This window comes from Arachis ipaensis, chromosome B10 (assembly GCF_000816755.2).
Source record: "Arachis ipaensis cultivar K30076 chromosome B10, Araip1.1, whole genome shotgun sequence".
NCBI classification, from domain to species: Eukaryota; Viridiplantae; Streptophyta; class Magnoliopsida; order Fabales; family Fabaceae; genus Arachis; species Arachis ipaensis.
This window is the reverse complement of record NC_029794.2, coordinates 41,052,295-41,069,825: the sequence shown is the minus strand read 5'-3', so window position 1 is coordinate 41,069,825 and position 17,531 is coordinate 41,052,295. Positions and strand designations below refer to the sequence as shown.

Here is a 17,531-nt window from a genome sequence, read left to right as displayed (position 1 = left end):
GAGTAAGGATGGGAATAACTGAGTATATCTCAGTTGAGTGGCCAATCACCAAAGCATCAATGGAAAAACAACAAGCACAGGATGACCTCATCAAGAAGAAAACACAGGAATTTCTCCCGGAAATCCCTCAATCTGAATATTGGGAGTATCTTGAAACATCAGTTACCAAGATACAAGAAGCTATGGAACAAATAATAAAGGAACAGAAGGAACACAGTCAAATTCTCTGGTATTTGATTAAAGAACAGGAAGAGCAAGGGTGTGACTTGAGGGAATTGAAGCGCCAGAAGTTATCTCTTGAAGGACCAAGCACCCCGTAGATTAGAGGAACATCCACTTCCCAGAACACAGGTTGTTAAATTCCAATCTTAGCCTTAACTCTGTGATAACTGTTTTTATTTTAGTTTTACCTTAGGAGTCATATAGTAGTAATTAGTATCTATATTTTTTATTTTATCCCCAATTAAGCTATAATTTAATTTTATCATCATCATTAAACATGAATAAAATAGAAGAATTTCTTTAGAATAAGAGGCAATATTTTTCGAGTTTATAATAAGATAAATTCTAATTATTTACATGTGGTGGCAATGCTTTCTGTCTTCTGAATGAATGCTTGAACAGTGCATATGTCTTTTGAATTTGATGTTTAAGACTGTTAAATATGTTGGCTCTTGAAAGAATGATGAATATGAGACATGTTATTGATAATCTGAAAAATCATAAAAATGATTCTTGAAGCAAGAAAAAGCATTGAATACAAAAGCTTGCAGAAAAAAAAATATAGAGAAAGAAAAAGAAAAGGCAAGCAGAAAAAGTCAAAGCTCTTAAAACCAAAAGGCAAGAGCAAGAAGCCAATAGCCCTTAAAACCAAAAGGCAAGGGTAATAAAAAGGACCCCAAGGCTTTGAGCATCAGTGGATAGGAGGGCATAAAGGAATAAAATCCTGGCCTAAGCAGCTAAACCAAGCTGTCCCTAACCATGTGCTTGTGGCGTGAAGGTGTCAAGTGAAAGGGGTTAATTTCATATAGTTTTTAGTGTGTTTTAGTTAGTTTTTAGTTTATTTTCAGTAGTTTCTAGGCAAAATTCATATTTCTGGACTTTACTATGAGTTTGTGTGTTTTTTTGTGATTTCAGGTATTTTCTGGCTGAAATTGAGGGAGCTGAGCAAAAATCTGATTCAGGCTGAAAAAGGACTGCTGATGCTGTTGGATTCTGACCTCCCTCCACTCAAAGTGGATTTTCTGGAGCTATAGGGCTCCAAATGGCGCGCTTCCAATTGCGTTGGAAAGTAGACATCCAGAGCTTTCTAGCAATATATAATAGTCCATACTTTGCTCAAGGATAGATGACGTAAACTGGTGTTCAACACCAGTTCCATGCTACAGTCTGGCATCCAGCGCCAGAAACAAGTTACAAAGTGGAGTTCAACGCCAGAAAATGATCCAAAGCTGGCGTTGAACGCCCAAAACAGCCCTATGCACGTGATTAGCTTAAGTCTCAGCCCTAGCACACACCAAGTAGGCCCCAGAAGTGGATTTCTGCACCATCTATCATAGTTTGTTCATTTTCTGTAAACCTAGGTTACTAGTTTAGTATTTAAACAACTTTTAGAGGTTTATTTCGGATCTCATGACATTTTAGATCTGAACTTTGTACCTTTTGACGGCATGAGTCTCTAAACTCCATTGTTGGGGGTGAGGAGCTCTGCAGTGTCTCGATGAATTAATGCAGGTATTTCTGTTTTCCATTCAAACATGTGTGTTCCTATCTAAGATATCCATTCGCACTTCAATATGAATGTGATGAACGTAACTGGGTGAACCTTTTCAGATTGTGACTCAACTTTGCTAGAGTCCCCAATTAGAGGTGTCCAGAGCTCTTAAGCACACTCTTTTTGCTTTTGGACCACGACTTTAACCGCTCAGTCTCAAGTTTTCACTTGACACCTTCACGCCACAAGCACATGGTTAGGGACAGCTTGGTTTAGCCGCTTAGGCCAGGAATTTATTCCTGTGGGCCCTCCTATCCACTGATGCTCAAAGCCTTGGATCCTTTTTATTTTACCCTTGCCTTTTGGTTTAAAAGGCTATTGGATTTTTCTGCTTGCTTTTTCTTTTTCTTTCTTTCTCTTTTTTTTTCTTTTTTTTGCATATATATATTTTTTTCTGCAAGCTTTTCACTGCTTTTTCTTGCTTCAAGAATCAATTTTATGATTTTTTAGATTATCAAATAACATTTCTCCTTTTCCATCATTCTTTCAAGAGCCAACAATTTTAACATTCATGAATCAACAAATTCAAAAAATATGCACTGTTCAAGCATTCATTCAGAAAAACAATAGTATTGCCACCACATCAAAATAACTAAACTGTTTTAAAATTTGAAATTCATGCACTTCTTTTTCTTTTTCAATTAAAAACATTTTTCATTTAAGAAAGGTGATGGATTCATTTTCATAGCTTCAAGGCATAGACACTAAGACACTAATGATCATGTAATAAAGACATAAACATAGATAAACATAAAGCATAATTTTCGAAAAATAGAGAAATAAAGAACAAGGAAATTAAAGAACGGGTCCACCTTAGTGATGGCGGCTAGTTCTTCCTCTTGAAGATCTTATGGAGTGCTTGAGCTCCTCAATGTCTCTTCCTTGCCTTTGTTGCTCCTCTCTCATGACTCTTTGGTCTTCTTTAATTTCATGGATGAGGATGGAATGCTCTTGGTGCTCCACCCTTAGTTGTCCCATGTTGGAACTTAATTCTCCTAGGGAGGTGTTGATTTGCTCCCAATAGTTTTGTGGAGGAAAATGCATCCCTTGAGGCATCTCAGGGATTTCATGGTGAGGAATTTCCTCATGTCCATGAGTGGGATCTCTTGTTTGCTACATCCTTTTCTTAGTGATGGGCTTATCCTCATCAATGAGGATGTCTTCCTCTGTCAATTCCAGCTGAATTGCAGAGGTGACAAATGAGATGAGGGAAGGCTAACCTTGCCAAAGTAGAGGACTTGTCCGCCACCTTGTAGAGTTCTTGGGATATAACTTCATGAACTTCTACTTCCCCCCAATCATGATGCTATGGATCATGATAGCCCGATCTATAGTAACTTCAGACCGGTTGCTAGTGGGAATGATTGAGCGTTGGATGAACTCCAACCATCCCCTAGCCACAGGCTTGAGGTCATGCCTTCTTAGTTGAACCGACTTCCCTCTTGAATCTCTCTTCCATTGAGCGCCCTCTTCACAGATGTCTATGAGGACTTGCTCCGACCTTTGATCAAAGTTGACCCTTCTAGTGTAGGGGTGTGCATCTCCTTGCATCATGGGCAAGTTGAATGCCAACCTTACATTCTCCGGACTAAAATCTAAGCATTTCCCCCGAACCATTGTAAGCCAATTCTTTGGGTCCGGGTTCACACTTTGATCATGGTTCTTGGTGATCCATGCATTGGCATAGAACTCTTAAACCATTAAGATTCTGACTTGTTGAATGGGATTGGTGAGAACTTCCCAACCTCTTCTTCGAATCTCATGTCGGATCTCCGGATATTCACCCTTTTTGAGTTTGAAAGGGACCTCAGAGATCACCTTCTTCTTGGCCACAACTTCATAGAAGTGGTCTTGGTGCACCCTTGAGATGAATCTCTCCATCTCCCATGACTCAGAGGTGGAAGCTTTTGCCTTCCCTTTCTTCTTTCTAGAGGTTTCTCCGGCCTTAGGTGCCATAAATGGTTATGGAAAAACAAAAAGCAACGCTTTTACCACACCAAACTTAGAAGGTTTGCTCATCTTCGAGCAAAAGAAGAAAGAAGAGAGTAGAAGAAGAAGAAATAGAGGAGATGGAGGGGGCTTAGTGATTCGGCCAAGGGGGAGAAGTAGTGTGTATGTTGTGTGAAAATGAAGGAGTGAAAATGGGTTTATATAGGAGTGGAGAGGGGGGTATGGTTTGGCCATTATGGGTGGGTTTGGGAGGAAAAGTGGTTTGAATTTGAATTGTGAGGTATATGGGGTTTTATGAAGGATGGATGTGAGTGGTGAAGAGAATGGTGGGATTTGATAGGTGAGGGATTTTTTGGGGAAGAGGTATTGAGGTGATTGGTGAATGGGTGAAGAAGAGAGAGAGAGGTGGGATAGGAGGGATCCTGTGGGATCCACAGATCCTGAGGTGTCAAGGATATCTCATCCCTACACCAAGTGGCGTGCAAAAATGCCCCTTTCTGCCAATCCTGGCGTTAAACGCCAGGCTGCTGCCCATTTTTTGCGTTTAACGCCAGCTTCTTGCCCATTCCTTGCGTTAAACGCCAGTCTAGTGCCCATTTCTGGCGTTTAAACGCCAGTAAGTTTCTCCTCCAGGGTGGTTTATTTTTCATTCTGTTTTTCAGTCTATTTTTGCTTTTTCAATTGTTTTTTGACTTCACATGATCATCAACCTACAGAAAACATAAAATAACAAAACAAAATAGAAATTTAACATAGATAATTAAAGATTGGGTTGCCTCCCAACAAGCGCTTCTTTAATGTCTATAGCTTGACAGTGGGCTCTCATGGAGCCTCACAGATGTTCAGAGCAATGTTGGAACCTCCCAACACCAAACTTAGAGTTTGAATGTGGGGGTTCAACACCAAACTTAAAGTTTGGTTGTGGCCTCCCAACACCAAACTTAGAGTTTAACTGTGGGGGTTCTGTCTGACTCTGTATTAAGAGAAGCTCTTCATGCTTCCTCTCCATGGTTACAGAAGGATATCCTTGAGCTTTAAACACAAGGGAGTCTTCATTCACTTAAATAATCAATTCTCCTCTGTCAACATCAATTACAGCTTTTGCTGTGGCTTGGAAGGGTCTGCCAAGGATGATGGATTCATCCACACACTTCTCAGTCTCTAGGATTATGAAATCAGCAGGGATGTAGTGGTCTTCAACCTTTACCAAGACATCCTCTACAAGTTCATAAGCCTATTTCTTTGAATTGTCTGCCATCTCCAGTGAGTTTCTTGAAGCTTGTACCTCAATGATCCCTAGCTTCTCCATTACAGAGAGAGGCATGAGGTTTATACTTGACCCTAGGTCACACAGAGCCTTCTCAAAGGTCATGGTGCCTATGGTACAAGGTATTGAGAACTTCCCAGAATCTTGTCTCTTCAGAGGTAATTTCTGCCTAGTCAAGTCATCCAGTTCTTTAGTGAGCAATGGAGGTTCATTCTCCCAAGTCTCATTACCAAATAACTTGGCGTTTAGCTTCATGATTACTCCAAGGTACTTAGCAACTTGCTCTTCAGTAACATCTTCATCCTCTTTAGAGGAAGAATACTCATCAGAGCTCATGAATGGCAAGAGTAAATTCAATGGAATCTCTATGGTCTCTGTGTGAGCCTCAGATTCCCATGGTTTTTCATCAGGGAATTCCATGGAGGCCAGTGGACATCCATTGAGGTCTTTCTCAGTGGAGATCACTGCCTCTTCCTCCTCTCCAGGTTCGGCCATGTGAGACGTCTTTATGGCCTTGCACTCTCTCTTTGGATTCTCTTCTGTATTGCTTGGGAGAGTACTATGAGGGAGTTCAGTAACTTTCTTACTCAGCTGACCCACTTGTGCCTCCAAATTTCTAATGGAAGACCTTGTTTCAGTCATGAAACTTTGAGTGGTTTTAATTAGATCAGAGACTATGGTTGCTAAGTCAGAGTGGCTCTGCTTAGAATCTTCTGTCTGTTGCTGAGAAGATGATGGAAAAGTCTTGCTATTGCTAAACCTGTTTCTTCCACCATTATTGTTATTGAAGCCTTGTTGAGGCCTCTGTTGGTCCTTCCATGAGAGATTTGGATGATTTCTCCATGAAGGATTATAGGTGTTTCCATAGGGTTCTCCCATGTAATTCACCTCTTCCATTGCTGGGTTCTCAGGATCATAAGCTTCTTCTTCAGGGGAAGCTTCCTTAGTACTGCCTGGTGCAGCTTGCATTTCAGACAGACTTTGAGAAATCATATTGACTTGCTGAGTCAATATTTTATTCTGAGCCAGTATGGCATTCAGAGTATCAATCTCAAGAACTCTTTTCTTCTGATTTGTCCCATTATTCATAGGGTTCCTTTCAAAAGTGTACATGAATTGGTTATTTGCAACCATTTCAATGAGTTCCTGAGCTTCTGCAGGCATCTTTTTCAGATGTATAGAAGTCGGGAGTAGGTGCAGTAAAGTCACCAAGCACCTTCCTTGCATTGTTGGCATTGTTGTTTTCGGCTGCCATGGCTTCTTTCTCCTTGAAGAGCTCTGTTAGGCCCTCTAGAGAGAGTTGTGCTTTAGCTTCTCTTAGCTTTCTCTTCAAGGTCCTTTCAGGTTCAAGATCAGCTTTAACAAGGATGCCTTTGTCTTTGCTCCTGCTCATATAAAAGAGAAGAGAACAAGAAAGTATGGAATCCTCTATGTTACAGTATAGAGATTCCTTGAAGTGTCAGAGGAAAAGAAGAATAGAAGGAGAAGGTAGAAAGAGAAGAATTCAAACTTATCAAGAGGGATAGAGTTCGAATTGTTGATAGTGGAGGAGTGTTAGTCCTTAAATAGAAGGATGTGAGAAGAGGGGAAGAATTTTCGAAATTAAAGTAAAAGATTTTGAAATAATTAAAAGAAATTTTGAAAATTTGATTGATGATTTTCGAAAATTAAAATTGGGAAAGAAATTAAGTGATTTTTGAAAAAGATTTTGAAATTAGAAATCAAAAAGATATGATTGAAAATTAATTTTTGAAAAAGATGTGATTAAAAAGATATGATTGAGAAGATATGATTGAAAATCAATTTTTAAAAAGAAGGTTTTAAAATTAAAGTTGATTACTTGACTAACAAGAAATTAGAAGATATGATTCTAGAATTTAAAATTTGATCCTTCCTTAATAGGCAAATAACAACTTGAAAATTTTGAATTAAATTACTAATTGTAGCAAGAATTTTCAAAAATAGTAAAAAAATAAAAAAATTGGAAAGAAATTGATTTTGAAGAGATATGATTGAAAAGATATGATTTGAAAAAGATTTGATTTGAAAAATTATGAAGATTTGAAAAAAATTTGGATTAAAAACAAAATCTTCCCTCTAGTGTCATCCTGGTGTTAAATGCCCAGAATTGCATCCATTCTGGCATTTAACGCCCAAAATGCTACCTTTTTGGGCGTTAAACGCCCAGCCAGGTACCCTGGCTGGCGTTTAAACGCTATTTTTCCTTCTTCACTGGGCGTTTTGAACGCCCAGCTTTTTCTATTTAATTCCTCTGCTGAATGTTCTGAATCTTCAATTCTCTGTATTATTGACTTGAAAAGACACAATTTTAAAAATATTTTTGGATTTTTAATGATGAGAAACAATAAAAAATGTAACTAAGATCAAATAAACAATGCATGCAAGACACCAAACTTAGAAGTTTGTATACTAAGGACTATAACAATTTGAAAATACATGTAAGAAACAACAAAACACACAAAACAAGAGAATTTAAAGATCAGAGCTAGGAAATCATCAAGAACAACTTGAAGATCAATGAAGAACATATTACATATATTCGAAAAAATGCAAGAAGAAGAAAGACATGCAATTGACACCAAACTTAAAAATTGACACTAAGATACATAAAATGTTTTTTATTTTTATGATTTTTTAAATTTTTTTGTGATTTTTCAAAAATTATATGGAAAAGAGAATAAAGAGATTCAAAACTTTTAATAAGAATTCCAAGAATCATGCAATGTTAGTCTAAAGCTTCAGTCTAAAAAGATTAGACATGGCTAGCCAAGCTTCNGTCACACGCCCAACACTCGCGAGTTTGAAGCTCGTCACAGTCATCCCTTCCCAGATCCTACTCAGAATACCACAGACAAGGTTTAGACGTTCTGAATCTCAGGAATGGCCGCCAATAATTCTAACCTATACCACGAAGGTTCTAATCTTAGATTAGAAACCCAAGAGATACACATTCAAGCTTGTTTGCATGTAGAATGGAAGTGGTTGTCAGGCACGTGTTCATAGGTGAGAATGGTGATGAGTGTCACATAATCATCACATTCATCATGTTCTTGGGTGCGAATGAATATCTTGTAGAAGAAATAGACTTGAGTTGAATAGAAAAACAATAGTACTTTGCATTAATTCATGAAGAACAGCAGAGCTCCACACCTTAATCTATGGTGTGTAGAAACTCCACCGTTGGAAATACATAAGAACAAAAGGGTCTAGGCATGGCCGTGAGGCCAGCCCCCAAACGTGAAAAGGTCTATCAAAGTCTTTTTTGTAAAAGTATCTTTGTAAAAGTCTTTGTAAAAGTATGAAAATACAATAGCAAAAGGTCCTATTTATAGAAAACTAGTAGCCTAGGGTTACAAAAATAGGTAATTAATGCAAAAATCTTTTTCCGGGCCCACTTGGTGTGTTCTTGGGCTGAGCATTGAAGCTTTCATGTGTAGAGACTTTTCTTGGAGTTAAACGCCAGCTTTTGTGCCAGTTTGGGCGTTTAACTCCAGCTTTTGTGCCAGTTCTAGCGTTTTAAAGCCATAATTCTTAAGCTGACATGGAACGCCAGTTTGGGCCATCAAATCTTGGGCAAAGTATGGACTATTATATATTGCTGGAAAGCCCAGGATGTCTACTTTCCAACGCAATTGAGAGCGCGCCAATTGGTCTTCTATAACTCCAGAAAATTCACTTCGAGTGCAGGGCGGTCAGAATCCAACAGCATCTGCAGTCCTTTTTCAACCTCTGAATCAAATTTTTGCTCAGGTCCCTCAATTTCAGCTAGAAAATACCTGAAATCACACAAAAACACACAAAATCATAGTAAAGTCCAGAAATGTGATTTTTATTTAAAAACTAATAAAAACATAATAAAAACTAACTAAAATATACTAAAAATAATGCCAAAAAGCGTATAAATTATCCACTCATCAGAACTCCTTAGTGGTCAGTGGACGTCAATTGAGGTCTTCCTCACTGGAAATCATTGCCTCTTCTTCCTCTATAGGTTCGGCCATTTTGGACATATTGATGGCCTTGCACTCTCTCTTTGGATTCTCTTCTGTATTGCTTGGAAGAGTACTAGGAGGGATTTCAGTAACTCTTTTACTCAGCTGACCCACTTGTGCCCCCAAATTTCTGATGGAGGACTTTATTTCAGTCATAAAATTGAGAGTGGTCTTAGATAGATCAGAGACTATGGTTGCTAAGTCAGAGAGGCTCTGCTTAGAATTCTCTGTCTGTTGCTCAGAAGATGATGGAAAAGGCTTGCTATTGCCAAACCTATTTCTCCTACCATTATTATTATTGAAGCCTTGATTAGGCTTCTGCTGATCCTTCCATGACAAATTAGGATGATTCCTCTATGAAGGATTATAGGTATTTCCATAGGATTCTCCCATGTAATTCACCTCTTCCATTCCAGGATTCTCAGGGTCATAAGCTTCTCCTTCAGATGAAGCTTCTTTAGTACTGCCAGATGCAACTTGTATTCCAGTCAGATTCTGAGAAATCATATTGACTTGCTGAGTCAATATTTTATTCTGAGCCAATATGGCATTCAGAGTATCAATCTCAATAACTCCTTTCTTCTGAGTCATCCCATTATTCACAGGATTTCTTTCAGAAGTGTACATGAACTGGTTATTTATAACTATTTCAATGAGTTCATGGGCTTTCTGCAGGTGTTTTCTTCAGATGAAGAGATCCACCAGCAGAGTGGTCTAATGACATCTTGGACAATTCAGACAGACCATCATAGAATATACATAAGATGCTCTATTCTGAAAGCATGTCAAAAGGACACCTTTTGATCAATTGCTTGTATCTTTTCCAAGCTTCATAGAGGGATTCACTTTCCTTCTGTCTGAAGGTTTGGACTTCCACTCTAAGCTTGCTCAACTTTTGAGGTGGAAAGAATTTGGCCAAGAAGGCATTGACCAACTTTTTCCAAGAGTTCAGGCTTTCTTTAAGTTGTGAGTCCAACCATATCCTAGCTCTGTCTCTTACAGCAAAAGGGAAAAGCATAAGTCTGTAGACCTCAGGATTAACCCCATTGGTCTTAACAGTGTCACAGATCTGCAAGAATTCAGCTAAGAACTGATGAGGATCTTCCAATGGAAGTACATAAAACTTGTAATTTTGCTGCATTAGAGAAACTAATTGAGGCTTAAGCTCAAAGTTGTTTGCTCCAATTGCAGGAATTGAGATGCTTCTTCCATAGAAGTCAGAAGTTGGTGCAATAAAGTCACCTAGCATCTTCCTGGCATCTCCACCATTGTTGTTGTTTTCGGCTGCCATGTCTTCTTCTTTTTCAAAAATTTCTGTAAGGTCCTCTCCAGAGTGTTGTGCTTTAGCTTCTCTTAGCTTCCTCTTCAGAGTCCTTTCAGGTTCCGGATCAGCTTCAACAAGAATGTTCTTATCCTTGTTCCTACTCATATGAAAAAGAGGAGAACAGAAAAAGAAGAGGAATCTTCTATGTCACAGTATAGAGATTCTTTTATGTGAGTAGAAGAATAGAAGAATGAGGTAGGGAGAGAATAAGAAGAATTCGAACACAGAAAGGGGGAGAGGGTTTGAATTATGAGTAGAAGAGAAGTGTTAGTAAATAAATAAATAAATAGAAAGAAATGAGAGAGAGAGAGTTATTCGAATATTAAAAAGAGGGAGAAGAAAAATATTTTTATTTTTATTTAATTAATTAAGTTAGAATTCGAATTTTAAGAAAAGAAATAAAATAAAATTAGAATTTAAAATAATTAGTTAATTAAAAAGAATTTTGAAAAAGTGGTTAGTTGTTTTTGAAATTAATGAGAGAGAGAAGTAGTTAGGTGGTTTTGAAAAAGATAAGAAATAGTAAACTTTTTTAAAATTAAAACAAACAAATCAAGTGGATAATTGAAAAAGATTTGAAAATCAATTTTAAAAGGATAAGAAGTTAGAAAAAGATTTTGAAATTAAATTTTGAAAGAGATATGATTGAAATTTATTTTGAAAAATATTGAAAAGGAAATTAAAAAGATTTGATTTTTAAAATTAAAGTTGATGACTTGACTAACAAGAAACTAAAAGATATGATTCTAGAATTTAAAGATTGAACCTTTCTTAATAGAAAAGTAACAAACTTGAATTTTTGAATCAAAATATTAAATGTTAGCAATGATTTCGAAAATTATGAAATAAAAATTAAGAAAAAGATTTTGAAATTTTATTTTGAATAATTTTTGAAAAAAACATGAAAGAAAAATGAAAAAGATTTGATTTTGAAAAAGATTTGAAAAGATAGAATTTTTAATTTGAAATTTTGACTTGACTAACAAGAAACAACTAAAATTTAAAAATTTTTACTAAATCAACCCAAAATTTCAAAATTTATGAGTAAAATAAGGGAAAGATATTATTTTTTATTTTTTTGAATTAATGAAGAAAGAGAAAAACAACAAAATGACACAAGACATAAGAATTTAAGATCAAAACAAATAATGCATGCAAGAACACTTTGAATGTCAAGATGAACACCAAGAACACTTTGAAGATCATGATGAACATCAAGAACATATTTTTGAAAATTTTTAAGAAATGAAAGACATGCAAGACACCAAACTTAGAAATTTTTAATGTTTAGACACTATGAATTCGAAAATGCACAAGAAAAACAAGAAAAGACACAAAACAAGAAAATTTAAAGATCAAACAAGGAAAATCATCAAGAACAACTTGAAGATCAATGAAGAACACAATGCATATATTTTCGAAAATTAAAGAAAAATTAAAACATGTAATTGACACCAAACTTAAAATTTGACACTAGACTTAAACAAGATACACAAAATTTTTTGTTTTTATGGTTTTATTAATTTTTTTATATTTTTTTCCAAATTATTTTGGAAAAAGAAATAAGAAATTCAAAATTTTTAATAAGAATTCCAGGATTCGTGCAATGTTAGTCTAAAGTTTCAGTCCAAAAGATTAAATATGGCCAATGGCTAGCCAAGCTTTAGCACAGAATTATAACTCAGAATCCAAAGGCTCATGCGTTCTAAAGCTTCGGTCCAAAAGAATTAGACATGACCAAGTGGCCAGCCAAGCTTTAGCATAACAAATACAGACATGTCCTTTCTACAATGGAAAGTGGAAACCTCAGTCCAAAAGATTAGACATGGCTTAACAGCCAGCCAGGTTTCAACATATCTCATGAAGCTCTAGAATTCATTTTTAAAAATTTTTGAATGAATTTTTCAAAAACACATATTTTATTTTTTTTTTTTTGTATTTTTTTCGAAAATAAAAAATAAAAAGCTTAAACATAAAATAAAATTACCTAATCTAAGCAACAAGATGAACCGTCAGTTGTCTAAACTCGAACAATCCCCAGCAACGGCACCAAAAACTTGGTGCACGAAATTGTGATTACACTTTTTACACTCCGCACAACTAACCAGCAAGTGCACTAGGTCGTCCAAGTAATACCTTACGTGAGTAAGGGTCAATCCCACGGAGATTGTCGGCTTGAAGCAAGCTATGGTCATCTTGTAAATCTCAGTCAGGCGGATTCAAATGGTTATGATTATTGATAATTAAAAGATAAATAAAACATAAAATAAAATAAAGTTACTTATGTAATTCATTGGTGGGAATTTCAGATGAGCGTTTGGAGATGCTTTGTTGCTTCTGAACTTCTGCTTTCCTATTGTCTTCTTCCAATCATGCGTGCTCCCTTCCATGGAAAGCTGTATGATCCTCTCGAATGAAAAATACCAGGTACGATCTCTGCACGGCTAATTAACTGTCAGATTTCTCGTCTCGGATGAAAAATACCAAGTACAGCTACCGCACGGCTAATCATTTGTCGGTTCTCACTAGCGTCAGAATAGGGTCTCTCTATCCTTTTGCACACTGTCACTGCACCCAACATTCGCAAGTTTGAAGCTCTTCACATTCATCCCTTCCCAGATCCTACTCGAAATACCACAGACAAGGTTTAGACTTTCTGGATCTCAGGATTGCTGCCAATGGTTCTAGCTTATACCACGAAGGTTCTGATCTCAGATTCAGATGCTCTGTTATCAGGAGAGACGATGCGAATCACAGATCAGAGACCCAAGAGAATATACTCCGACTGTCGTCCAATGACTATGTTGAACATCATGTAGACAGCTTATGGTTGTCAGGCACGCGGATCTTGGCTAAGCGAGTAACGAAGATAGTGGGTGATTGTCATGGGTCACCCCTTCATTCTGACTTAACTGAATTAAGTACAAGAGTATATCTTGGAGAAGAAGTAAGTGTGAATTGAAAGAGAAACAATAGTACTTACATTAATTCATGAAGAACAGCAGAGCTCCGCACCTTAATCTATGAGGTGTAGAAACTCCACCGTAGAAAATATATAAGAGAAAATGGTCTAGGCATGGCCGAATGGCCAGCCTCCAAGTCCTAAGATGATAAAGTTCATCAAAAGATGATGCGAATACAATAGTAAAAAGTGCTATTTATACTAAACTAGTAACTTAGGTTTACAGAAAATAAGTAACTAAGTGCAGATAGTGTAGAAATCCACTTCCGGGGCCCACTTGGTGTGTGCTTGGGCTGAGCATTGAAGCTTTCACGTGCATAGGCCATTGTTGGAGTGAAATGCTAGCTTGGGTGCCAGTTTGGGCGGTTCTAGTGCCAGTTCTTGCATTTTACTCCAGAAAAGGGTCTCTAGTGGGTGTTTGAACGCTAGTTTGGGCCATCAAATCTCGGGCAAAGTATGGACTATTATATAATGCTGGAAAGTCCAAGATGTCTACTTTCCAACTCAATTGAAAGCGCACCAATTGGGCTTCTGTAGCTCCAGAAAATTCACTTCGAGTGCAGGAGGGTCAGAATCTAACAACATCTGCAGTCCTTTCTCAGCCTCTGAATCAGATTTTTGCTCAAGTCCCTCAATTTCAGCTAGAAAATATCTGAAATCACATAAAAACACACAAACTCATAGTAAAGTCCAGAAATGTGATTTTTGCATAAAAACTAATAAAAATTTAATAAAAAGTAACTAAAACATACTAAAAACTATGTAAAAACAATGCCAAAAAGGGTATAAATTATCCGCTCATCAACTACGATGTAGTCTATGCTCATCGTTCTAGACTGTATTCCTTTTCTGAATGTTGTGTGAAGTGGGATATACCCAAGCGGCTGGATTGGGGCATCTCCGAGTCCGAACAAGCTATTTGGATAAGCTCTGAGATCTTTCTCTTGTAGACCGAGCTTGTCGAAAGCGGATTTGAATAGGATATCTGCGGAGCTCCCTTGGTCTACCAACGTTCGGTGGAGATTAGCGTTGGTGAGTATGATGGTAATGACCATGGGGTCATCATGCCCCGGGATGATACCTGTGGCGTCTTCTCAGGTGAAGGTAATAGTGGGGAGGTCGGGTGACTCACCCCCTTCTCCGACATGATACACCTCTTTAAGGTATCTCTTGCGGGATGGCTTAGAGATCCCTCCTCCTGTGAATCCTCCATTTATCATATGGACATGTCTCTCAGGGGTGTGAGCTGGACGTTCAACTCGTCCAACCTCTCCATCCTTTCTTCTCTTTCTCGATTCATCCGCTTTATTGGCCAAGAACCGATATAGTCGCCCTTCTCGTGCCAATTTTTCTATAACATTTTTTAGGTCGAAGCAGGCGTTGGTAAGATGCCCGTAGATTCGGTGGTATTCGCAATACTCTGTCCGACTTCCTCCTTTTTTGTGTTTAATCGGGCGAGGCGGTAGGATCTTCTCAGTGTTGCATATCTCTCGGTAATCATCTACAAGGGACACCCAAAGAGGGGTGTAGTTGTAGTACTTTCTAGGTTTCTCATTAGGTTGGTCTTCTTTTTTCCTGGACTCTTTATCCTTATCCCGAGGTGGGTAGGAAAATCCTGATTTTAAAGTTTCTCCTAATCGAGAGTTCTCCTCCATATTGATGTAGTTTTCTGTCCACTCTTGTACCTCATTCAGAGATGTTGGGTGTTTTTTAGATTTAGAGTAGCTAAAGGGTCCTTCTCGCAGACCATTGATAAGTCCCATAATTGCTGCTTCTATTGGGAGATTCTGTATGTCAAAGCATGCTTTATTGAATCTTTCCATATAACTGCGGAGGCTCTTCCGATCTCCTTGTTTGATCCCTAGCAGGCTTGGAACGTGCTTGGTTTTATCCTTCTGGATGGAGAACCTAGCCAGGAACTTCTTGGCGAGGTCATCGAAGCTTGTAATTGACCTTGGCGGCAAGCTGTCGAACCACTTTATTGCTGTTTTGGTCAAGGTAGTCAGGAAGGCTTTACAACGAATTGCATCTGAGGCATCTGTAAGATACATCCAACTTCTGAAGTTGCTGAGATGATGACTTGGGTCGGACATACCATCGTAGGGAGTCATGTCAGGAGCTTTAAAGTCTTTTGAGACTTTAGCTTTCATGATTTCCTTTATGAATGGGTTTTGGTCCTTGCAGGGGCTATCTTCGCGATTGGACCGAGTAGCTTTTGTTTTGAAGTTTGCCTCAAGTTTGAGGAGCTTACCTTCCAACTCTCGACGCCTCCTGGTTTCTCTTCGGAGATGTCGCTTAGCCTCCCGCTATCGGTCGGCTTCTTGTTCTAGCTGTTTAAGGTGATTCTGTTGTTCACGGATGGCCTCCAAAATTTCTGTATTTGGGGGTTGTTTGTCTCCCTTGTTTTGAGGTATATCCTTCGGTGTGGTATCCATGTTCTTATGCGGCGTTCTGTCCTCCAAACCAAAGTTGCGATCGTTGTCAAGGTTGTCCTCCATGATGATGGGATGACTTCCAGGTTTCCTGGCGACAGTGCCAATATTCCGAGGGTTACCTGAAACTGAAGGTCGATCTCGGATAAGATCTGCTGTTGTAGCCGGAGCTGTCATGTCCGACTTGCTGGATCTGGTAGTGCTGCTGATCCTTGATCACCGGAGGGTGGTGGTACCTGTAAGAGACTCCGATTCTTAAGTTAACACGTGCTTTAGGCAGGTTTTTGTGTAGAATCAGAATGTGAGTTATACCTGGGGGCTCCAGTGTATTTATAGTAGTGTTGAGTGACCTTTCTTTGAGATAAGTTGATTATCTTATCTTATCTTTGGGCGAGGTCACCTATCTTTTAGGCCAGTCACCTTTAGAGTGGGCTGCCTCCCTCTATTTAGGCCTGCTTGGGCCTCTGTGGAGATGTTGGCCGAGCTCTTTAGGGAGAGGTCGGTGTCGACCAACCTTTATGTGAGGTCGGTCATTCTTGTCTTCGATTAATCCGGATCATGTAGCTCGGCCCAGGGTATAAACAGTATGGTTTAGGTTTCACGTATTTAATATATAATGTTCTATGAAGACTTAGGCTAGTGAACTATAAGATAGGGATGAATGTACAAGCATGTAAAATTGATTAATGTTTGATGATAAATGTTGGATTTTGGTTTAAATTGTTATTGCTGAACTTGGAATGCTAATTAAAGATTTATTGGTGCTTGTAAAGTGGAGAAGGTGAACGAATATGTATTGTAGTGGTTTGATGGTGATTATTGTGACTAGATTAATGAGTTGTTGATAAAGAGTTTATGTATGTATTGGTGTGTAATTGACTAAAGAAAAGTGATGGAAGCCTTGGTATTATAATTGGTAAGAATATGATGTGAATGATGAGTTAATGAATGATGAGTTGATGATGAATTTGGTGCTTGTTGGATGAATTATGAAAGACGGATTGATGATGCTATTATATATATCTATTGATGAATTGAGAGGTTGGAGTATGATGTTGTTGAATGGAGAAATGGTAGAATTGTGAAGATTGTTAAGGGTAATTATATTGATGGTTATGAATATGTTGAATTGAGTGGGAATGAGTTTTGAAAAGAAAATGAGGTTTTGGAGTCTTTGAAAAACTTGGTTTTTGGCCGAAGTTCGGCGGTTCATAATTGGATCCTCAAATTTTGGTTGGAGGTGGAATTTTTTCAACTCAAAGAAGGTTTTGCAATTTGAACGGTATAAATTTTGTGAAAAACGGAACTTTGTAGAAAAAGTTATGAACGTCGGAAGTTTAGGTGTGAATTATGTAACATGCAGGTGGATACAACAGCTTTCTGGGTAATCTGTTATTTTTTTAGAAAAACGTACATCCACGCGTATGCGTGGCCCATGCGTACGTGTGGCATAGAATTTCAAACTGGTTTATGTGTTTTAAAATCAATTTCAAACTTCCAAACCTCTATTTTCATTCTCTTAGTCATAAAAAGTGATATTAAGCCTAGTAATTAGTTGAAGCCAGGAAATAGAGATAACTTGGGAGTGAAGTTAAGACTAAAAATGATGGATTGTATATGAGAAAGGTGTATATATGAATGAATTATGATGTCAAGGCTTGAATGATTGATTTTCTACATTATGAAATGTATGAGGCAAGTAAGAGAGAGTAATGTGAGGAATTGATAATGATGAAATGAGATATGAACTGGTATCAAAAATAAAAGTGATAATTATGAGAAATAATTGAATATATTAAGCTTGAGGGT

General features: G+C 37.8%; 1 protein-coding gene across 1 annotated transcript in view; it reads right to left on the bottom strand.

The window, feature by feature from the left end:
• LOC107620535 overlaps nucleotides 1–15,440 on the bottom strand; it is a 25,481-nt gene extending 10,041 nt beyond the window's left edge. The window contains exon 1 of the mRNA XM_016322682.1: nucleotides 14,559–15,440. Coding sequence (XP_016178168.1) covers nucleotides 14,559–15,440 — 882 coding nt within the window. The remainder of the gene's footprint in view (nucleotides 1–14,558) is intronic.